Below are 25,000 nucleotides of genomic sequence, written 5' to 3' on the forward strand. Positions count from 1 at the left end.
GAATGGCCAAACTCTGTATATAAGGAAGGGAGGGCTTAGCCTCCCTGCCGGTTATAGCGTCCAGTTCCTGTCTGCTTAATCTGCTCCTGTTTCTGCTGCTGCCTGAAATTGGTGAAAACCTGTTGGACTGTTACCCGTGTATGACCCTTAGCTTAGATTTGGACTTTGCTTGTGAATCTCGTGACCCTGACCTCTGGCTTGAATACCGACCTTCCTGTCTGCTCGTGACCCCTGACCTCAGCTTGTATATTCGTACTGTTGTCTGCTGCCGGCCCCTGACCTCTGCTTGGATTCCACTCCGCTTGCCTGGGTTCTCCCCAGCCGGTGCACACTTCACGACCCTCTGTCAGTCTGCAGCCCAGTCTGTCCCCACCATCAGGGGCTCCAGTGAACACCTGACTGGTAGAGTAGACTCCGGGCTATGTTGTGTCGGCTGGAGGGGTTCCTAACACCTATCAGTTGGAGTTCCACAAGGCTCAGTCCTAGGTCCTCTGCTATTCTCTATCTACACCACTTCTCTTGGAAAACTAATAAGTTCCTTTGGATTTCAGTATCAACTCTATGCGGATGATACACAAATTTATCTATCCTCTCCTGATCTTTCACCATCTGTGTTGTCTCACATTACTGACTGTCTTTCTGCCATTTCATCTTGGATGTCTTCTCGCCAACTCAAACTCAATCTTTCAAAAACTGAGTTAATAATATTCCCACCCAAAAACAGAAGCTTCCTGCCTGACATTTCTATTTCTGTTGATAACATGAATATAAATCCCACCCCGCAAGCTTGTTGCCTAGGTGTAATCCTTGATTCACAACTGTCGTTTATTCCCCACATCAACTCTATATCTAAATCATGTTACATACACCTAAAGAACATTTCCAGAATACGCACATATCTGACGCAAGACACCACAAAAACATTAATTCATGCACTCATCATCTCCCGCATCGACTATTGCAATTCCCTCCTTACTGGTCTTCCCAAAGTCAGACTTGAACCCCTACAATCTATTTTGCACGCAACGGCTAGATTGATTTTCCTTACAAACCGTTATTCCTCTGCTGAGCCACTCTGTCAGTCTCTACATTGGCTGCCTGTATTTCAACGAATTCAATATAAAATTCTTCTACTAACATACAAGGCCATCAACAAAATTGCACCGACATACATTTCCTCACTTGTCTCAAAATATCTCCCTATTCGATACCTACGTTCTGCACAAGATCTACGTCTCTCCTCCACTCTCCTCACATCCTCCCATTCTTGGTTACAGGATTTTTTCCGGGCTGCACCCACTTTGTGGAATTCCCTTCCACGCACAGTAAGACTTCCTCTAGTCTTCAAACCTTCAAGCGTTCACTGAAAACCCACCTCTTCAGACAAGGTTATGATATTCCTCAACCATCATCTTAATTTCCCTAGATTACCCTATTACCATCCTCTACACTGCTAACGCAAGACAACAACCTTCTGACCAACATTGCAACACACATAGCCCACTCAGTACTTTTACCTTTGCAGTCTGGCTGGTCCATTGTGCAATATGATGTAGCACATGCCCTTGTGTTTCTAACTCCCATTGTCCTATAGATTGTAAGCTTTCGAGCAGGGTTCTCTTACCTCTCTGTATGTATGTATTACCCAGTATTGTCTTATTAATGTTTGTTCCCAATTGTAAAGCGCTACGGAATTTGCTGGCGCTATATAAATAAATGTTGATGATGATGATCAGCGCTGGGCTCATGAGTTCAATTCCCATCCAGGGCCTTATCTGTGTGAAGTTTGTATGTTCTACCCTCTGGGTGCTCCGGTTTCCAGGTATGACCATCAAGAAGGACTCAGAAGTCCATGTTTAGCACATTTACATTAATGGTGAGAACACGTTTTCATTATTATTATCATTATTAAGCACCTGTTTTCCCCAGTAAGCTGCCTCTGCTACAGGGAATGAAATCCAGCATCAAGCTGCCCCCGGGTCTGCCAGAAGCGAGGTAGAAAAAGCAGCAATGTCTGACATTATATAGAAGTCTAAACAGAGCAGTATATCATCATCATCACCATTTATTTATTTATATAGCGCCACTAATTCCGCAGCGCTGTACAGAGAACTCACTCACATCAGTCCCTGCCCCATTGGAGCTTACAGTCTAAATCCATAACACACAGGCAGACTAGGGTCAATAATTTGTTAGCAGCCAATTAACCTACTAGTATGTTTTTGGAGTGTGGGAGGAAACCGGAGCACCTGGAGGAAACCCACTCAAACACGGGGAGAACATACAAACTCCTCACAGATAAGGTCATGGTCGGGAATTGAACTCATGACCACAGTGCTGTGAGGCAGAAGTGCTAACCACTGAGCCATCGTGCAGTATATTAGGCGAAGGATGTAAAAGTAGTGGAAATTAATGAATAGGGGGGGGTTAGTTATGTGTTACAAGTTTGGATGTTTCTCTCTCCACCTTACACAGGTGAATCTGTATACCTGAAAACAGTGCTTTTATAGGGGCAGTTCCAAAACCCAGAATAAATGGAGCACTGTAGGAGTGTTCTTATGTGAAGGGGGACAAATGGAAATGTATTACACCCCACATAGTCTGCAGTTTGTAAACAATGTTTATTGTCAGACATCCCCGCTCCCCAATCATTGATAATCATTCCTTCTGCTTTCCTCGTGATAAAACTAACTGCGCCCCCTATCTACGCAGTCATGACTCTGGTGGGGACTGTCCTACATAACCAGGGACTGCCGGGGCATATGGGTAAGGCCATAGTTGTCCTTCCTCTTTGGAAATGGGCCCATATAGAGTTCTCTAATGTGGTGGATTAAACTCTGTGGACTCTGGGTGGAGATAACGTCACCCCACTCCATGTGTCTCACTCTGAATTCCATAATATGTACTGTGGGCCCTTCCTGGACCTTAATTGTCATCAGGAAATACAGCAACCCCTTCACCTATGATATATATTCCATATATTCAACAATGAACATTCATAATCATCACCATTTATTTATATAGCGCCACTGATTCCACAGCAATGTACAGAGAACTCACTCACATCAGTCCCTGCCCCATTGGGCCCCAGAACTGTGAGGCAGAAGTGCTAACCACTAAGCCACCGTGCTGCCCACATTAAGAACATATCCCCATGTTCATTGGAACACAGGCTGAGCTCCACACTCCAAGGTCATTCTTACACAACTGAGCTTGGATGGGCAGCTCCTAAACACCCCCCATTATAATTTGCCACAGCAGTGTCCCTATTTTATCAGGTCTGCCTCTTTCAACAGGCCCTGGTGACATCACGCACTGTGACATCACGCACTTGACATCATAGTGAGTGACCACACTGCCCAGGGACAGTGCAGAGAGGCAGCTCAGAGAGAGCGAAGAAGTCAAACACACCACTGTGTTTTTCATAAGTCTCTCAATTGAAAGCTGTTTACAGGAGTTATGAGGTGAGGTCTAATTGTGAAGGTGCATGTGATAAGTATGAGAGAACCTGTTAATGTTTAGAGCACAGCACAGAGTATATCAGGAGATGAGTGATGTGTCAGTGAGGACAGGACTGCATGTGACAGGGGCAGTGACATGATGTGTGGATGGGTAATGGAGGCAGCAGGAAGCCACAGACTGAGAATTATATAGTAGAAGGAGCAGGTGCCCCATCATCACAGAGTATTTAATTAGATGATTTTGTGGAAGTTGTGGGAGGCAGTGACCTGTCCTCTCCTCGATAATAATATATAGCCCACTGCCCAGTGTAGATTCTCCTTTCCTGTATGTAAGTTTAAATATTTGTTTTATTTTATGTTGCACATTTTAAACTGCATTGAATGTGAATAATTAAATGTAAATATTCCATCATTTGCTCTTTACAGAGATGATTTCTATTACGTGCTGTTTCTGAACCCTGCTATCACCTTATCGCAAAGGGGAAACATTTGTATTATCAGCAAACATTAAAGTGATAACGCCACAAAAAGCTAAAATTATATTATAATAAAAGAAAAAAATTAAACGTACCTGCACTCACCCAATCTGGTGCGTCCTGTGATGCCTGTAACGGCTGAAACAGGAAATCCCTTATTATGGTCGGGGTGGGATTTTTTTTCAAAGTTCTAGTGGTGTTGTCAAGGGCCCTCCCCCCATAGTTGTCACACTCACAACCTGTAACTGATTGTTATTTGTACCATGGATCCCGTTTCCTGTTGCTCACCGATCGGAGTATGCCTGGCTGTTTGTCTGGCACTGGTGTATATTAAATAAGCAGGTAAATAAGAATGTATTCTCTACTTGTCTATCCAGGTCGAATAATGATGAGCTTGAGACCCTGTGGAAACAACTGGGGGAGAGCCGGCAAGTGGAGCCAGAAGAACTGTGGATCAAGCAGCAGTTGGTATGACAACTATCTATAACCATTTGTATACATACAAACATACACGTACAGAGGTAATCACAACACGGTGTGGTCATGCCAGGCTGAGGGGCTTGTGACGGTCTCTGGGGCCGTGCTAAGCGCTTCTGAAGCATTAGGCTGTCTCCAATTCCCCTTCTCTAACAAACCCCCCAACTTGTCTGGGGACAAACGTGCCGACTGGTGGAATGGCGGCACAATGGCGTCAATTCGTGACTGTCCCACTTAAATCAGGACATCTGGGAGGTATGATTGGAATATGGCCATTGTGATACTATGAACCATGTGTGTGACATGTCATTGTGCATGATCCCACGCTTCATGTGTAGCCTCCAGCTTTCAGGAGCGCTTTATGTATTTATATATATACATATATATATATATATATATATATATATATATATATAGCGGCAACATATACACATTACTCTTACGGAGACTATATACATTCACATCAGTTCCTGCTCCGACATCCGCGTGGCAGTGGGACACTAAAAGGTTAATATCCCTCACCATGCGAACGGCTGGAAACTGACTCACGGTACAGATTCAGTTTCCTACTATTCACATTATAGACGGGATTAATAATGTGATGCCCACTGTCTGTACTGAAAAATAAAAGTACGGAAAGTGTGACATACATTTATCTGTCTCTCTCTCACTCTCTGTCACTCTCTCTCTTTCTCCATCTCTGTCTCTCTCTCTCTCACCCTCTGTCTCTCTCTCACCCTCTCTCTCTCACCCTCTCTCTCTCTCTCGCCCTCTGTCACTCTCTCTCTCTGTCTCTCTTTCTCTCTTATTTCTCTCTCACACTCTAAAACTGACCTTATATCTGCATTATTCCCTGGACAGGAGAGAAAATGCGACATCCTTGAAGGAAGAGAGGAGCTGCTATCAAGCCTGGTCAGTCCATCATTATATCACTTAATATTCCAATGTGATGATAGTCACAGCCGTGGTGCACTCTCTCCTCGCAAGTGTCCCATAAGACCAAAACTGAAGCTTTGTTCACACACTTTATTACTGTAGAATATACAGCAATCACCGTGGGTGTATTATATACCCAGCAATCACCCCGGGTGTATTATATACCCAGTAATCACCCCGGGTGTATTATATACCCAGTAATCACCCCGGGTGTATTATATACCAAGCAATCACCCCGGGTGTATTATATACCCAGCAATCACCCCGGGTGTATTATATTCCCAGCAATCACCCCGGGTGTATTATATACCCAGCAATCACCCCGGGTGTATTATATACCCAGCAATCACCCCGGGTGTATTATATACCTAGCAATCACCCCGGGTGTATTCATATAAACACATCAAGTAGTAATATCTCCCAATTTCATAGAACATAAACACTCTCAACCATATTTGCCTACTTTTTAAATCTGTAATCCAGGAGATCCAGAGTACAGATCATGTGACTGAGGGTAGCAGGAGGCGTTGCGATGTCGTTACGTCACTATAGCCCCGCCCCTACTATAAAATACAGAAATTCAAGGCCCGGGAGGTTTGCCTACTCTTCCGAGAGCTTTGGAGGACTCCACGAAATTTGGGAGCCTCCCGGAAAATTTCGGGAGAGTAGACAACTAACTATGCTCTCAACCCAGAGCTTTATTTATCTCTTTTCAAGGTCTTCCACAGTAGTTTGCATGGAGACGCTCTGTCCTCTGGATTATTGCCCCAGTGTCCTAACTGCTATTGTATCAGGGCCCATCGTTCTCGTTATCCTACAAGACAGTGCGCTGAATCTGTCTCCTCCATCTAATGCCCACATTGGGCCTTACTAGCATAAAAAAGTCATAATTTCTGGAATAAATGGCTGCAGTGATTTATAAGTAGATATTTATATAATATCACATCAGAATATGCTACAGAACTCCAGATATAATAATAGTTGTACAGTAAAATTCTACAGTAAAACAGTGTTACAGTAAAATTGGTCAAATTTTGTCATTTGTTTAATAAAATAGAGGACATCCAGGTGGTCTTACGTTTACTCCGTCCAAAAAATCCCCTACGTAGTCTTCTGTTTGCCAAATAATGTAATACAGTGAAAGGGAACGATCCGCACTTATTCTGTTCATTTATAGTCTGATTTATGGTACAAATCAAAGCCTCCTAGAAACTTGGACACAGCGGCGCAGCAACATAACCGTACCCTGCAAATAAGCCCCTTTGTGCGAGGAGAGGGCACTACACAATGTGTTACACAAATATACAATATGGTGTGCGCTACGTATTCATATACTCAGATCTAAATGTAATTCTCTCTATTGCAGCTCAGCAGCTATATGCGGGAGAATGATCTCCTGAAGAGTAGGCTCACCAGGCTGCGGCTGCTGGCCACAGAGCAGGAGGTACAGTATAACAGTTACTATAAAGAGGTGGCGCTCAGGTGGTGGCTTTGCTTACATTACCCGTGGTGCCGCCACTTCAGAGCTGAGGGTACATTTTACACGGCACTCAGTTCATAGGTGCAGAGAGAACATGACACAGCTGTGTGACCAGTAAATAACATGGACTCATGTATGTAGTAACTGATAGCCGGGCGGGATGGAGGAGCAGGTGCTTTGCTGCCGGAAATATTTTATTGTGTTTATTACATGTGTGCCCAGTGTAAAGTGTACAGACATGTAAATGTGTAATGTATTTATGTATAAACAGTAGGAGAAGTGGCGATATGGCGATACCACCATATACACCCCTACATCCACCTCTGTCTAACACTTATGGATTCCACTCACCCAGTGGTCCAATAGAGATCTGGGGGGCCCAGTGTAGATGGTGCTAGACATCAGGGACAAAATAATGTCAGTCTGGGTGAGAGATATTCTGCTCTATCTATAAAATCCAGCTGTGTCCTGGGACCAACAACTTACCATTTATTCCATCTCCTGTCTACCTGCGTTCATCTACCCGGCAGTACCAATCCAATGTAAACGGTCAGAAGGTTTTAGCAACCAGCAAAGAGGTGCTGCAGCAGCCACACCCCACAGAGAAGTGTAAGCGGCTCCTGGTAGGCTGGTGATGGAGCTTGGTGGTGACAGTGATTACCCACCTAAAACACGGGATACGTTTAGTTTAGTTTGGCCAATGGGGAAACTAGGATTAGTCAGTGACAACAAGTTGCTGAAAACCAGCAAAAATTATAAAGCGTAAAGGAGGACGGGGCATCACAGCACAGACAGGGACTTGTCACTTAAAGTTTTTGTGTAATCAATGGCGAAACGTTTTTCATAGTCTGGATTGGTTGTCCCACAATAGGTCCACGTTCCAGTATCTGATATATCAGATATAGAGATCATACTGGATGTCTGACCTGAGTGATATTTATATGGTTGTAATCCTGCATAATATCAGAGTGGGTTCTTGTTTCATGTTCTATATAAGTTGCTGCTAAATGAACTCTTCAAGACAAATTTCTAGACCAAATCAAAATATATATTTTTTTATTAAGACCAATTTGTTAATTTTTCCATTAAATTATTTTCTCTCGTTCTGCTGTAAAATGTATAGTAATCTGGTAATAACCTGCGGGGACAGACTGTGGCCGGCTTATCCGAGTCCCATGGAACTTGTCCTAAAGATTTGTTGTGTATAATTTATTTCACTCTGTGTCTCTTTCCCTAGATTATCAACAGGAACCTGCGGGAGTGGCAGCCGCAGCCAGAAGCACCTTCTCTGTTAGTATCTATATGGTTTATTCCATGTACACATACATTCTATACGGTTCTAAAGAGGAACATTTGTGTATATAATCAGTGCTGTCCGTACTGTAATAGAAATATCAGGAAGTCTTTAAGTCCTGTACTGGTGACTCCAGACAGGATCTGTCTATACTGTTCTATTAATTGCATTCAGGCTCTGTCTGTAATTTTCTAAAAACTCCAGAAATATCTATTATATACTGTTAAATTGTTGCTCATCCTACATTAAAAAAATCGTATAAGAGAAACCTCCAGATAGGAACTATGACCATGGACTGTATCAGTAACTCTTGTGAATAGAAGACATAAGTTTAAATAATAATATTTTCTGGTCCTTCAGGATGAAACCTGTGGAGGAGGCTGCGGAAGATCCTGCAGAGATTGTGATGGCTGAACTGGTGAGTCCATGTCATCAGCCCCTTCCTCTATGTTATATAAAGTGAGATCATATTTACTGTCAGCAGTAAGACATTTGTACCTGCCACCTCTGTCACAGGTCATCTTTTGTAACTACTAAACATCTTCTATCAGAACGAAAGGTTCCCATCCCAGGAGAGGGACAGATAGCTAAGACGCTCAATGTGCTAATAACATACGTGATCTGACCCTACCTCACCAGGTCTCCTGCACCACACCAGAGCTCTCACTAGTATAGTGCATTGACGTGGAGCAGGAGGCCAGCAATGGCAGTGATTAGCATGATACCTGGTGGTTACAGTCATTACCATGAGGAAGGACTTCTCTTTCTTTTCCCTACAGGCTGTAAGCTCTCTAAGCTGGGGGTACATTGCAGCAAGACCACCATCAACAAAATTGTGGCCAAGATCCAGGCACTCTGGCCAAGCAGCCAGTTTACCTCTGGCTTACACTAGGGTCTGTTAGTACAGTTGGGTGATGACCAGAAACACCTAACCATGCAGGATATTGAACTAGTTGATTTCAATTGGATTATTAGCAAATAATGTGCTGTTCATTTTGGGGCAACTTGCTGCAATATGGGACCAAATGGTCAATATCGTAGCATGGCCGGCCAACTCTGACTTCCCTAACTTCAGTGGCTGATCTTGTGTCGTATTCCTCATAATCCCACCACTGATTTTCCTTTAGGAGCGGCAACTGCAGATGAAAAGTGCTGTAAAACGTAAAGAGCAGAAAAGGAGCAGCATTGCAGGACTGAGGTAAATTATTCTCCTATTATTATTTCAAAATGATTGCAACTGTTCATCGCTATAACATAGTTTCTCTTTCAGATTGCTATTTAACATAATTTGCAATCTCATGCGCTGGTCCTGCAAGCTGCTGCTCCTGTCTGGCCTTCTGCTCCTGCTCTTCTATGTGCTCCTGCAGACATACGCGACCGTTACCACCAACTGCAGGAGCTGCACAAGAGGGATGATGGAGACTATGGAGTTAATCCTGAGGCCCTACCTTGCTATCAAGGTTGAGGGCCCAGTTCCCATATAATAGCTTGTCCCATCAGGAGAAAGGGTGCAGGCTCCTCTACCTGGTTGGTCTTCTCCTTGTCCCCCAGTCCATACGGTGTAGATGTCCTGCTGCAAGGAGGTAGTGACCAACAGGAGAGGTTGTCGCTCTCTGTAGAGACCCATTCGTTCCAGCTCCAGCACAGGAGATCCATACCATCTGCAGGAGCTCGCACAGGAGATCCATACCATCTGCAGGAGCTCGCACAGGAGATCCATACCATCTTCAGGAGCTCGCACAGGAGATCCATACCATCCGCAGGAGCTCGCACAGGAGATCCATACCATCTGCAGGAGCTCGCACAGGAGATCCATACCATCTTCAGGAGCTCGCACAGGAGATCCATAACATCTGCAGGAGCTCGCAATAAACCCATTGAACCAGAGTCTAGTACTGTTTCTTTCATACTGTCATTTATTGTTACAATGTCTAATTAAATATATAGATATACATTTCTTTAAAGAAGTTCCTCTCACCAATCATTAACCAGCGCTACAGCTAGAAGCAGGCTCCCACTAGAGCAGGGGTGGGGGGGGGGGGCAATGAGCATGGAGACCCCCTCTCATAATGTGAACCAATACCACCCTACTCTTTTTTTATTATTATTTTTTTTTATTTCCGAGGTACATGACTCAGAATCACCCGGTGCAGTGCAAACTGTGCTGGGGAATTGGGACTTTGGACCCTTCCCAAAAGGGAAAGGGCCCTGTGCCTCCCCATCCCGTAGAAGCCAAAAGGCCCCAGAGAGGGAAAAAAAGGGAGATCTTTAGTCCCTCCTTTGCTGAAGCTAGGGAGGGCCCCTTTATATCACCGACATAAAAGGCTCCCTCCAAAAGGAGGGAGCCTCAGATGACTTGGCTAAAGAGGGTCGCCCATAAGATCCTATACCCAAACCCCTACCAAATGTGGCAAAAACAAAGACACATAATCAAAAAAGTGCTTGGTACCAAGTGTAATAAATAAATAAATAAATAAGTGCCATAAGGCCCCAGCCTTTCGGACGGAAATATAAAAATGATGCTTGCACTCGGCCAACAGGCTAGGGCGAAAAAAATGGTGCTGCCTAAAAATTAAAGGTGCAAAGGGCCTTACTCTGTGCACAGGTGCCTCTTTCTCCACAATGCATTTTTGGGCATCTAGCAACTCGGGCTCCAGGCAGCCGGCCTCTTGGCCAGAGGACCAGGTGACGGCCCATCGCCTACAGGGGGGTGTCTTTAAGCCCCACTGCATCCATGGGCATTGTCATGTGCAAGCTAATTTTTAGGCGTAATTCTGCACTATATGTTTGTGAATTACTTCCTAGAGATAATGTGACATGGTTCTATTAGAAGCTGTTAGATCAAGGGGTTTTGTGGATGATAAACTACCCAGAGGGGGGGTGGTAGATAAGGGTAGCACCTTATACCATGTATGGCAGGACGTAAATGTGAAGGCCTTTGAAGAAATCTCTTGCTAGACAATGAAATATCACACCTGTTTGGGAGGCCCCAGACATGCCAACTGCAGAGACTGGGTTGTATGTTAATGACAGATTCAAGCTGAATAAGATCACAGGAAAATATCATATCATTTTCTCCAATATCATACATACCAGAGGCATGTGTGGTATGCAGATGAAGGGAAACTTAGGACCTGGTGTGTGAAGGTAAAATCATGTTTGTAAACCATACTGTTGCAAAGTTAGGACGGTGTAAAGAAAACTTGACTTAAAGGTATTCAAACAGCAAAGTCATAAGACCCTAATTTGCATTCTTCCCTCCTGTTGGTTCTAACCTCACAGGAAAGGGGGCTGGGGGGGGAAGGGGGGGTCCTGTAGCTGGGTTTTAAAACTGTACTGAAAATGTAACTCCTGGTTCTTCTAAGGGAGTCATTTAATTGGAGAAGTCCCATTTGTTCTGCTCCTCCCGGCACCACAAACTTGATTCTAAGTGAGGTATCAATTCTGTGTTTTATCCTTTTTATTTTATAAGAAACAATTGCAATATATTTGTATGTCATTTTATTATCTTTTTATCTTAAGCATTGTGGATGTATCTTCCATATTAAATTACACTTAATAAGTTCTAGTCTCTGTGTTCTTATGAATTCACGTGACAGTTTGGTCCAGACGCTACCTAATTGAAATTGTGCAAACCTTGTGGTTTTAAGTGAACTCTGATTAAAGTAAATTGTGTTGGATTAATGCTAGGGAGAACCGAAGGCTTCCTAAATAAGAGTGTCAGCTCTTATCCGAACAAACCTTGGTGGTGGTAATAAGTATCGCAAAGCTAGTGTGTGGCATAGATAGGGAAGTATTTAATCATTTTAGACAGACCAGGTGGTTGTCTTTGAGGTTGACCCTGTGTCACATAAGCGTCACGCAGACTCAGGTGAGTGCTGTTCGTGACAAATTCGTGGCAAGCTTGTGGGATATATTTTTAATTTTTTAAAAACTTAATTGAATTAGGGTGTGTGATCCCTGAGAGAGGAAATACAGACTAATTCACCAGAGACTGAACTCAATGCTTAAAACATTATAAGACATACAGCAATTGTTTCTTTCCCTCCCCTTCTCTTTTTTTTCTTATCTTTTTTTTATTTGGCATTAAGCGGAGGAGATGGCGGCTGCATATAAACGCTTGACAAAGGAGGCGCTGATTTCAGACTGTGAGGATGGAGGAATTCCCACCAGTGGCAAAAGCAAGGAGCAATTGATTGAAGCTCTTGTGCAGAGGGATCAGCAACTCACAGCTGTGTCCGAGGAAGAGCATAGCCAGAACTCAGAAGTGGACCTGACTGTGGGTATTCCTCAAAACCAGGGACTGTCAATTTCGGATGATTCTAATGGTTCATGTGTGGACACTGCTATGGACGTTTATTTGCAAACTGCCCTAAAATATTTGGGCCCAGCGGACATTACAACTAAAATGCAACTCATACAGCAGTTCCAGGAGAAGGAAGCTGCTGACCGTCAGGAGAGGCGTGCTGCTATGGAGGCAGCGGAGCGCCAAGCAGAGCGACAGGCAGAAAGAGAATCTGCCGAGCAAGAGGCAGAGAGGAGATATGAGCTGGAGCTTGCCAAGCTCAAACGCCAGCCAGAAGCCAGAGAGGCTGGTATTAGCAGACCCCGACCTGAGAATTTCCCTGTATTGGAAAAAGATGGGGATTTGGATACTTTTTTGCGTGGATTTAAAAAGACTTGCCGACAGTATGGACTGGCCAAAGATCAGTGGGCACAATATCTAACCCCTGGTTTGCGAGGTAAAGCATTAGAGGCCTTTGCAGATCTTCCACCTGAGATGGACGGAAATTATGAGGCAATCAAAAGTGCCCTGTTGCAACATTTTAACATCACCCCAGAGGCGCATAGGCAGAAATTCAGAGATTTAAAACGCAGTGCCTCTGACACATATTCAGCCCAGCTGTGTGCTTCCTTCAAACAGTGGGTTGGAGGGCTACAGATCACCACCTTTGATGCTCTGCAAGATTTGATGATCCAGGAGCAGTTTCTGACTTTGTGCCCAGCTGATGTAAAGAAATGGGTAGTGGATCGGGACCCTGCATCATCTGCGGAAGCAGCTAGACTGGCTGACAAGTACACTGTCACCCGGGCCCCTGCAGCTAAAAGAGGAACTTTTGTGCCAGGACAGTCTGCCTGTAAAGGGGAGCGGCCCGGAGGAGCACCTTCACCTGCTGTTGTTTCTTCATCTTTTGGGAGGGTGGAGGCCAAGCCTGTTCAGGGAGACACCCGCCGTTGTTTTATTTGCAACAGGACAGGGCACCTCAGTGCCGCCTGTCCAGACCGAAAGACATCTACAGCCTCCACTGTGGAACCACCTCCTCCCCGGTCTGCTCCAGCTGTCCTGTGTGTTGCGGGATCCCAAGTGAGCCGGAATGACAATCTGCAAACGGTCACTGTCGGTGACAAGGTAACTGTGGGGTTAAGAGACACGGGTGCTGATGTTACCCTGGTGCGTTCAGAGTTGGTGGGGTCATCGGATATAATTCCAGGGAAAACTATTGTTGTGCAAGGGGTGGGAGGAATACACCCTGCTGTGTCTATGGCCTGGGTCTATCTGGACTGGGGTGCTGGAAGAGGTCTAAGGGAAGTCGGGGTATCGGACAAAATTCCTACCAATGTTTTGCTTGGAACTGATTTAGGCAGGATGTTATCTCGTTATGTTGCTAGTAGTGATGTTGTGGACTCTGACCTTAACCATGTTTTTTCCCAGGTATCAGGATGTGACAGGGAAAATGTTTGTTCAGTTGTATCTGAAATCTGTAAACTAGGATGTGAGACGGAAAATGATTGCTCAATTGTATCCGATCTAGGTAAACTGTCTGTATCCAAGGAGGTATGGGATGTAACTATTTCCTCAGTGTCAGTGGTCACACGCAGGCAAGCAGAGAAGGATAGGTCCTCACAATTAACTCCTGAGAGAGAGGTAGAAAGTCCCTCTGACCCAGAAACTCCCCCTCTAACCCCCCTCCCTCCAGCACCTGCAGTTACAGACGCCTTACCTTTGTCACCAGACACTGAGCAGCAAGTGAGAAGCCAGGCTTTTCAACAAGCACAGCAGACTGACACTACACTGGAAACACTGAGGTGCCTAGCAGGCAGTCCTCCCACTGAGTCTGATAAAGAAAGAGTGTTTTGGGAACAGGGAAGGTTGTATAAGGAAAGTGTAGCCAGAGATTTACCTGAGGCGGGGGTGATTGAGAAACGGCTAGTGGTACCCCTTATGTATCGGGAAGGGTTACTCAGGGTAGCTCATGAGGTCCCGCTGGCAGGGCATTTAGGCATAAAGAAAACTAAGTCTCGCTTAAAGCAAAAGTTTTACTGGCCAGAAACGGGCAAAGATATTGCCAATTATTGTCGATCTTGTCATGCCTGTCAGATGGTGGGGAAGCCTGGTGATGTGGGACACGCCCCTCTAGTGCCCCTGCCAATAATAGCAGAACCCTTTGAGCGGGTAGCTGTGGACATTATAGGACCCCTTGCCATTCCCAGCAGCTCTGGAAAACAATTTATTCTCACTGTGGTGGACTATGCCACACGATACCCCGAAGCGGTGGCCCTCTCCTCAATACGGGCTGACAAGGTGGCCGATGCCCTCATAACCATTTTCTCCAGGGTAGGATTCCCCAAGGAAATGTTAACTGATCAGGGCACACAGTTTATGTCTAATTTAATGCAAAGCCTTTGCAAAAAGATGCACGTGGAACACCTCATAGCCAGCCCCTACCACCCACAGACTAACGGCCTGTGTGAGCGTTTTAATGGTACTCTCAAACAGATGCTAAGAACCTTTGTGGAGTCCCAGGGGAGAGACTGGGAGAGGTTTCTGCCACACCTCCTGTTTGCGTACAGGGAGGTGCCGCAGGAATCCACTGGCTTCTCCCCCTTTGAACTCCTGTATGGGCGCAGGGTGCGTGGTCCCTTAGATCTGATCAAAGAGGATTGGGAAGGGAAATTATTCACCCCCGAAACCTCTGTGGTCCACTATGTGGTGCAGTTCAGGGAGAGGATGCAATCCCTAATGGGGATGGTGCATAGTAATCTGAAGGCTGCCCAGACTAAGCAGAAGCAATGGTATGACCGCAGTGCTAGGGAGCGTATCTTTGAAGTGGGTCAGAAAGTTCTGGTATTGGTTCCTATGCGGCAGAATAAGTTACAGGCCTCGTGGGAGGGCCCCTTCTTGATAGTTCAACGCATCAATGATGTCAATTATGTGGTAGCCAGGGGTGAGGGTCGGAAGAGGCACAGGGTATATCATGTGAACATGATAAAGGCCTACCACGAAAGGGGAGTCTCTGTATTAGCTGTATGTAGCTTACCTGAAGAGGACCAGGAGCCAGACCCCTTGTTAGACTTAGTGGCCTCTGCCAAGAGTGGGAGATCATTGGAGAACACCCAGTGTAGTGAGAGTTTGACAGAAGTACAGCTAGATCAGCTGTTTGTGACATTGAGGCCCTATCAGAATCATTTTACAGGGAAGCCAGGGCAAACACATCTAGTTGTTCATCATGTAAACACAGGCGATCAGCCTCCCCTCAGACAGACAGCTTATCGAGTTTCCCTGGAAGTGCAGACAGATATGAAAAGGGAGATTGAAGAAATGTTGGAGCTAGGGGTAATTAGGAAGTCCCACAGCTCCTGGGCTGCACCAGTAGTGCTGATCCCCAAAAAATGTGGTGGAACCCGGTTCTGTGTGGATTATAGGAGGTTAAATGAGGCTACTGTGTTTGATGCCTATCCCATGCCCAGGATAAATGAATTGCTAGAACGGTTAGCCCATGCTCGCTATATAACCATTATGGATCTGAGTAGGGGTTATTGGCAGATCCCTCTGACGCCTGAGGCTCAGGAGCGGTCCGCATTTATCACCCCGTTTGGTCTGTATGAGTTCCTGGTCATGCCCTTTGGGATGAAAAATGCCCCTGCCTCCTTCCAGCGACTCGTTGATAGCCTGCTAGAGGGCCAAGAGAGGCATGCTGTAGCCTACCTAGATGACATTGCTGTGTTTAGTCAGACCTGGGAAGAACATTTGATCCACTTGAGCAGTGTGCTAGCTAAAATAGCGGGGGCGGGTTTAACCATAAAACCTGAGAAATGTCAGATTGGTATGAATGAGGTGCAGTACTTAGGGCACCGAGTAGGAGGAGGTACCCTGCGTCCCGAGCCAACTAAGGTAGATGCTATTGCTGCATGGCCCACTCCTAAGACCAAGAAACAGGTTATGTCCTTTTTGGGGACCGCTGGATATTACCGAAAATTCGTACCCCAATATAGCTCCTTAGCTAAGCCCCTTACTGACCTTACAAAAAAGAAGTTGCCCCAAGTGGTGACTTGGACCCCAGACTGTGAAGAAGCATTCACCGCATTGAAGTCTGCACTTACCCAATCCCCAGTATTGCAAGCTCCTGATTTTGACCGGAGGTTTACAGTGCAAACGGATGCCTCAAACTATGGGCTGGGAGCTGTACTCAGCCAAGTGAATCAACAAGGGGAAGAGCACCCCATCCTGTACCTTAGTCGGAAGCTGCTTCCCAGAGAGGTGGCCTACGCAGTTGTGGAAAAGGAGTGTTTAGCTATAGTGTGGACCTTGCAAAAGTTGCAGTCCTACCTGTATGGACGGGACTTTACGGTAATCACAGATCACAACCCTCTCAGCTGGTTGCACAGAGTGGCTGGAGACAATGGGAAGTTGCTCCGGTGGAGTCTGACCCTCCAGCAATACACTTTCACTGTTCAGCACCGAAAAGGGAGCCACCATGGTAATGCAGATGGATTATCACGTCAGAATGAAAGCCTTGTGTCAGGTGAGCAGGGAAATCGTCCTGTAGGTAACAATTTCCCTGCCACCCTCTAGAACGGGGAGGTGTCATGTGCAAGCTAATTTTTAGGCGTAAATCTGCACTATATGTTTGTGAATTACTTCCTAGAGATAGTGTGACATGGTTCTCTTAGAAGCTGTTAGATCAAGGGGTTTTGTGGATGATAAACTACCCAGAGGGGGGGTGGTAGATAAGGGTAGCACCTTATACCATGTATGGCAGGACGCAAATGTGAAGGCCTTTGAAGAAATCTCTTGCTAGACAATGAAATATCACACCTGTTTGGGAGGCCCCAGATATGCCGACTGCAGAGACTGGGTTGTATGTTAATGACAGATTCAAGCTGAATAAGGTCACAGGAAAATATCATATCATTTTCTCCAATATCATACATACCAGAGGCATGTGTGGTATGCAGATGAAGGGAAACTTAGGACCTGGTGTGTGAAGGTAAAATCATGTTTGTAAACCATACTGTTGCAAAGTTAGGACGGTGTAAAGAAAACTTGACTTAAAGGTATTCAAACAGCAAAGTCATAAGACCCTAATTTGCATTCTTCCCTCCTGTTGGTTCTAACCTCACAGGAAAGGGGGCTGGGGGGGGGGGGGGTCCTGTAGCTGGGTTTTAAAACTCTACTGGAAATGTAACTACTGGTTCTTCTGAGGGAGTCATTTAATTGGAGAAGTCCCATTTGTTCTGCTCCTCCCGGCACCACAAACTTGATTCTAAGTGAGGTATCAATTCTGTGTTTTATCCTTTTTATTTTATAAGAAACAATTGCAATATATTTGTATGTCATTTTATTATCTTTTTATCTTAAGCATTGTGGATGTATCTTCCATATTAAATTACACTTAATAAGTTCTAGTCTCTGTGTTCTTATGAATTCACGTGACAGTTTGGTCCAGACGCTACCTAATTGAAACTGTGCAAACCTTGTGGTTTTAAGTGAACTCTGATTAAAGTAAATTGTGTTGGATTAATGCTAGGGAGAACCGAAGGCTTCCTAAATAAGAGTGTCAGCTCTTATCCGAAACAACCTTGGTGGTGGTAATTAGTATCGCAAAGCTAGTGTGTGGCATAGATAGGGAAGTATTTAATAATTTTAGACAGACCAGGTGGTTGTCTTTGTGGTTGACCCTGTGTCACATTTGCATCGCGCAGACTCAGGTGAGTGCTGTTCGTGACAGGCATGTACACCTACTCTTAGCCAAAAGGCCAAGAAGCACCTGTGTACCTGCTCGTTAATGCAAATATCTAATCAGCCAATCATGTGGCAGCAACACAATCATAAAAGCATGCAGACAGGCTGAAAAGGTTCAGTTGTTGTTCAGACCAAACACCAAAATGGGGAAGAAAAGTGATCCAAGTGAATTTGATCGTGGAATGATTGTTGATGCCAGACCGGGTGGTTTGATCATCTCAGAAAGTGCTGATCCCCTCTGGAGTTTACAGAGAATGGTGCGCAATGGTTCAAGCTGACAGGGAGGTGTCAGTAACTCAAATAACCAATGTGTTATAGCGGTGGTAGGCAGAGGGGCATGTCTGACTGCACAGCGCGTAGAACCTGGAAATGCATGGGCTGCAGCAGTAGAAAACCGCACTGGGTTCAACTCCTGTCAGCTAAAAACCCTTTGATGAACAAGCCCGGTTATAATTATAATAACAAAATAACACATTGCATAATGGCTAACAGCACAGAGAGAACAGTTTTATATGTAAATTATATGCACAAAAGGGCAATCATGTGAAATCAAACTTCATCAAGACCTCCTAGTGTATGTTTAGCCAGTGCTTTCATTGTAATGTAGATCGCTGTATAACGATGGACTGTACTTAATAACGTGGTTGACCAGAGAAGAGGTGTTTTCTTTCATCCATGCTACTTTCCAAAGGGGAACATCAAGCGTCGATCCTTTTTCATATGTTTCCGATTAAACAATACTGAGTAACTTACAAAACCTGGGAGAACCAACCTTCTCTATTTAAGTAGCTTTTACTGTCACATCATTTATACGTTTCCTGCGGCCAGAAATCTATGCACTATGAGAGTTGAGGTGGAACAAGAACATTTCGAACTCGTTTTATTGCTAGGAACTTTAGCAAGTCTGTGCCGGTAATTGCTCTTCATTGGGGAGTTATTACAGATGATCGAAATCCCCCCAAATCATGAAACATTGTTCAAAAGATGCAGAGTGAAAATTGTATATTTATTTTATAATGTTGTTTGTAAATTATACTAATCAGGATCCATATATACCATCCATGTGTGTCTGTTATATACAGTGTTATATAAAAGTGTTCACCCCCTCCCCCACTCTTCCCATTTTATTTTATTTTCTTCTCTTATATTATGTAATCAAAATGAATTTATATGGTAATTCTTAACACCGATCTAAATACATTTGACAAATATAAAATACATCTCTAAAGCTTTAGTTTAAATAATTGCAAAAAAAAAATGACTGGTTGCATATATATTCACACCCTTATTTTTATACTTGGTAGAAACTCATTTAGCAGGAATTAAAGCCGTGAGTATATTTGGGCAATCTTCTACCTGCTTTGCACACCAAGAAACTGCAATTTTCGCCAATTCTGCTTTGTCATTTTCAGTTACAAGAGGACCCTTGGTGGGAAATTTTCAAACCATTCCACAGATTGGGAATGTGACTTAGCTTTGACCGGGCTACTCTGGATCAATGATTTGCTCGGTATTTAAGCCACTCCAATGTGGCATTTGCTGTACGCTTCGGCTCACTGACCGGCTGTTGACTGCAGCAGGTTTTCCTGCAAGATTTGGCTACATCTTAGTCCACTCAATTTGCCCTCGATTTTATCAAGTTTTCCAGTCCTTGATGCAGAGGAAAAATCCCATAACATTATACCACCAGCATGATTCAATGTAGGGATCGTTCTTTTGGAATCACGTGCTGCGTTAGATTTCTGCCTGGCATTGAAGCCAAACGTTCAATCTTGGTCTCATCAGGACAGATAATCTTTCTCCACTTGGTATAAACATCTTCCCCATGCTTTCAGACAAATTCTAGGCAAGATTTCATGTAGGCAGGCTACTGTTGTCCTATGGATAGTTTCTATCAACTCTGCAATGGAAATCTAAACTGACAGAGCTGCCAGGCTCCTCTTGGTGGGTACCCTGACAAGTGCCCTTCTCGGAGGGATATTCAGTTTTGTTCTAGACAAATTCACAGCTGTGCCACATTATCTTAATTTCTTTATGATGGATGTGATAGTGCTCTGGGGGATGGTAAACAGTTTGGAAATCTCATTATAACCTTCTTCTGACCAGTGCTGATCATTAACATGTTCTATTTGAATTTTCTTTGAACTTCATGATGAAGCTTTGACCAACTGTAGGACCTCTCACAGACACGTGTGTTTATTTTCAGATTACGTGAAACACTAATTGTACACAGGTGGGATCCAATTACTTATGTGACCTCTGAAGACAACTAATTACAGCAGGGTTTACTTGGGCAAAATGCTCAAGCAATCGTTGTCTGTTTTATATTTGTAATTACTTAAGAAAAATGTTTAGCTATTTTGTTTTGGCATTGTGGACTGTTATGTTTTTATCAGTGGGAGGGATTCTGGGATAAATCCATTATGATTCTATGATGTTAGAAAGTAAAATGTGTAAAAATCTCAAAGTGGTAAATACTTTTAATAGGCAAAAAGAGATGGCAAAATAGGAAAAATGAATATCATGTGTTTTCCCCTGTGATCATTTTACGACACCATTTACATTTCAAATCCCCCCTCCAAATGCTGCACTTGCCCCTCTTCTTCAAGGATACTGGTCATGCATACTGCAGATACCCCAGACTGTTTGTGACTATTACACTGTTTCAATGTGAGAATATGTCTGCGACTCTCTAAAGCTAGTCTAGTCTGTGGATTATGGCAGATTCCAGGGGACTTGGGTTGTGGAAGTGAAGCTTGGGAAGGAAGACTGTTTTCAGTACAGAGGAATGCAGTTGTCCAGGGTATTCCATCTCCTATGGTCAGTAATGTGGATAAAAATGAAGCATCTAAATTGATAGCTGTGATTCAGGTCCAATCAGATGCCTCATTCAATGCACACCTTAGGTTTGAGTCATTAAGGAACGTATCCCGCAAATGGGTGCTATCATCAGCAGAAAATACCCTGCGCTTGCCTAGACCCGGACGGTACGCAATTGAACGCAGCCACGTCCAAGTCACCTATGAGTGCAAAGACACTTACTACAGCCACCGATTTAGGGGAGTGAACAAGGTGGGGAATGGGCGAACACACGTAGGCAATATACAGTAAGGGTGTTCTCGTACAGTCATGTCCAAGACAAACTCAGGTGCACACAGAAGTACGCTGGTTTACTGATGTATCTCTTGCTCCAACTAGGGGGCTAGTTTAAGTTCCGAATACTAGTGCGGACGGCTGAGTACTCCCAGTTCTGAGCTGGTGTAAAATTAAAATTCATTTGCAGAGTGGGAAAGGCCGCACCTGGCAAGGGACACACCTCATTACAATCATTTCAAATCTCGTTCATGCGCTGCTCTGCAAAATGAGGTGCATCGGTGTACCTACTCTGTGACGCGCCAGGAACCGAACGCCCTGACTCCACCAAACGCCTCCCCGTTGTGTGCAGATGTCAATTCCTCTATAACTGTGACCATTCTGCCCTGCAAACCTATAACATTAACTGAGACTGCAGCTGTAAAAACCACTGCGGTTCCAGAGCTGCATTTGTGCCGCCGAATCTTCAATTTGCCCATTGTAAATCAAGAGGTGATGGCTGGAAACTAAAATATAGTATATTTAACTAATTCACATTTTCACAAACCATCCGACACCCATTTCACCTGCTACAGAATAGTCTGCCCCCAACTGCGGTTCCCTGTGTTAAATTAATTCATTAATGTTAAGAAAGACATCTTTCGGCAAGTGTAGTCCGGGAGAGGGGTGTGATTAAAGGTCTGGAGGGGGCCAAACACGTCAGGAAACTATGGACTACAGCGGCACAGGCTCACCAAAACTGGACATTTGAAGACTGGAAAAACATTGCCTGATCTGCCGAATGTCGATTTCTGCTCCTACATGTAGATGGTATCCATCCCGCATGTGTCAGTGGTACTCTGGCTTCATATGATTTATATATTATGCTAAATGTTTTCTATGTTATTTTTAATTAATATCATTTTTATTACTACTTTTTTAAAAAAAAGAAATTTTCTGTCTCCTTTTCCTGACATATAGGAGCTTCTTGCAGAAACGGACGATTATTATGTGATTCAGCAACACTTCAGCTGTAAGTATAATCTAAATATATAGTAATTGATGGCCTAAACCATTGAAATTTGGAATGATACTTTTAGTCCATGATGTATACACGCTGCAGGAGAATGTGGCTGCGATGTGTTTATAGCAGATTCTTTAGCAAAAAAAATTCACAATGGACTCAACACACGTTTCACTATGCAGAAAATATTTTATCTACTCATCTGAACATGTTGCCCATCATGACTATGAACAACCTGTACTCTCATATGGACGAAAGCACTTAGACGCATATATATGTGGCAGTAAGTGAGGTTAACCTTACCTGCAAGTAAGATGCCACATCCCAGGCCAACCAGTGAAGAAGGAAGGGGAGTGCCTGGAGATCTGTCTATATAAGTCCTAGCATGTCACATGTCCTTTCTCATTTACTGCTCGAGATCCCACCCACCCATGCCCTTTATTGACCTCCCTGCTTCCGTGGCGTATGAGTTTTAATTTGGTTCCTCCCCACGTCACAGAGCAGGCACAGTTGGTAGGAAGTCACTGTGGGCAGTGGCTGATCGTTACAGCGTTATCGCTGTTTGACCACAGGTGCTATCCCCATCTAGGAACGTGACGCGGTCCTTTTTGATGAGGATCCCTTGGCCCGCATCTGAGGACGGCCATTGCGTAGTCGGGAGGGGGCTTAGTCACTCTGATGTCAGAATTAGCGTTGGCCAGGCAGTTAAGGATGTGTCCCGGGTACGTGGAGTCAGCCATCCACGCTTGGTTCCAAATATTAGTTTGATTTAGCTGTCTCACGGTTCACTTTCACCGCCATTTATTAAATAATTAATAAACTGTGACCTTCTTTAGCCACTTTCATATGTCTCAGTGTCTTTATTGTTAGATAAGTTAAGTAAGCTTGTATATGTCATTAGGAGGTTATGGTTAATAGAGTGAAACACATCCAGGTTATGCAGTTTATAATTTTTATATATTTTTTACAATATGTTGCTGTTATTTCAGCTGGGGGCTGTAGGAGCAGAGCCAGGTCCTGAGTCCTCTGCTTCCTTAGGCTCAGGCTCACGGGGGTCACATGTGGGGGAAGGTTCTGGAGCCACGGTGAGCAGCCGATTCAGTATGGCTGCAGGGATTGGCCAAACCCATTTATAGCGTTTAAAATGCTCTCCATCAGGCCCTTCTTCTCCGTGCTAATTGGCACTCCTTCCTGGTGCTTCTTCTACCGAAGGCTGCGATTGATGGTTATTAGGAGCTCTTTGGTGGTCTTGTCCCATTTATCTATTGCTTCCAGTGACCGCAAAATGTAAACTAGGCGGAGTACAGCATTTCCATCCCATTACTGATGTGTTCTGGTAAATAAATGTCCGTAGTGTATCCGATAATTTAAGATATGGCTGATAGCGGGTGCTCACTGTGGCTCAGATATATTCAAAGTAGAATGGCTGCAAAGCCAGTGATGGCTGTATAGTTAGTGTGTATAGTTCTAAGTGTGTATAGATACAAGTGTGAAACAAAAAATTTAAACAGCATAATTCGGAGTTATACCGGAGTTGAACAGGAGGAAACAGGAGAAGAACTTTCTGCCTATTAACACAGCTTCACAAGGACAACTGTCAGTATTCACCTGAAACTCCATATTCCACCTCTGATGTTTTCAACTCTCCCTGGCTACAAGCTACATGCAACATGAGGACTGCTTTGGACTCTGATCTCATTTTCCTCTCATCTCATGAAAGTTTGTTTTATTTATCAGTCTGCTTTTAATGCAAAATCCACTCTGTTTAATCAGACTGCTGTACTACTTGCTCAACCACTCCCTACCCATGCTACAGTTATTTCAGTCCCCTATCTCAGCACTGTACTTCAATTTTATTTAAGCTTTGTTTACCATCACAAGTAAGAAGAAATTATACTGTCTTTCAACCACTCTCCTCTCCCATGATTCTGCAAAATCTCAGCTATTCAATTACCTGCTCTTTATTACTCTCCATTCAACACTTCCACCCACTCCCCCACATGGCTCCCCACATCATTACGTTATACTATCCAGACATCCAGGAATACACTACATTTGCTGCATCCTAGCTCTGCACTACTTATCTGATTACACTGGACATTGCAATTAGGCAATTCATTTAATTCCTCATTTTTGCTATTTGACTAATAGTCCCAATGCTTGCCAAAATATTTTTCTTTATCTCTTTTCATGGCATTATCTTTAGGACTATATCATCCCTCACCCATCCTGCAACACACACCTCTGTCCACATTGCCCCTTCATTACTTCACTCACCTCTAGTGAACACTCATGAACTCTTTTCCTATTTAAATTCAATAACTTTAACAGCCTCACCCTGCCGCCAGAAACTAAAAGGACACACATCTTACAATCATCTTACCTACCTTTCTTCCTTCCTTCTTCTATTAGCTGGTGATATATCACCTAATCCAGGTCCCCCTCACTTCTCCCACACACATATATCTGAACACTACAGAAATCTGGCAAACCTCAAACACATAACCTGTCTCCCCTCTCTTGCAAAGTCCTTTAACTGTGCCCTTTGGAATGCACGCTCTGTTTGTAACAAACTTACCTCCGTACATGATCTCTTCCTCTTAAACAACCCTAAACCTTCTGGCAATAACAGAAACATGGCTCACGCATTCAGACACTGCCTCACCTGCAGCCCTTTCACATGGTGGCCTCCATCTCACCCACACCCACAGACCAGGAGGCAGACAAGGAGGGGGGGTTGGACTACTTCTCTCCCC

The 25,000-nt window shown here is 44.2% G+C and overlaps 2 protein-coding genes across 2 annotated transcripts in view; both read left to right on the forward strand.

Moving 5' to 3' along the window:
- Positions 1–10,940, forward strand: part of LOC142143153 (E3 SUMO-protein ligase KIAA1586-like) — a gene marked incomplete at its 5' end in the record, with an annotated part of 42,986 nt that extends 32,046 nt beyond the window's left edge. Inside the window, one exon of the mRNA XM_075200864.1 lies at positions 10,930–10,940. Within this exon, the coding sequence (XP_075056965.1) occupies positions 10,930–10,940 (11 nt within the window). The remainder of the gene's footprint in view (positions 1–10,929) is intronic.
- Positions 10,941–12,532: 1,592 nt separating this feature from the next.
- LOC142143155 (uncharacterized) lies at positions 12,533–16,978 on the forward strand. Its single transcript, XM_075200865.1, has 2 exons — positions 12,533–13,960; positions 16,061–16,978. The coding sequence occupies exons 1-2, from the start codon at positions 12,533–12,535 to the stop codon at positions 16,976–16,978; spliced, it is 2,346 nt and encodes a 781-aa protein (XP_075056966.1).
- The last annotated feature ends 8,022 nt before the right edge of the window (positions 16,979–25,000 follow it).

The sequence above is a fragment of the Mixophyes fleayi genome, chromosome 3 (genome assembly GCF_038048845.1).
Source record: "Mixophyes fleayi isolate aMixFle1 chromosome 3, aMixFle1.hap1, whole genome shotgun sequence".
Classification (NCBI taxonomy): Eukaryota; Metazoa; Chordata; class Amphibia; order Anura; family Limnodynastidae; genus Mixophyes; species Mixophyes fleayi.

Bases quoted from the DNA above. Each gene is read 5' to 3' on its own strand.
- LOC142143155 (XM_075200865.1), top strand. From the start codon at position 12,533: ATGCAACTCATACAGCAGTTCCAGGAGAAGGAAGCTGCTGACCGTCAG. The intron at 13,961-16,060 runs GTATGGGATGTA...GCCTCCTTCCAG, and splicing joins AACTGTCTGTATCCAAGGAG to CGACTCGTTGATAGCCTGCT.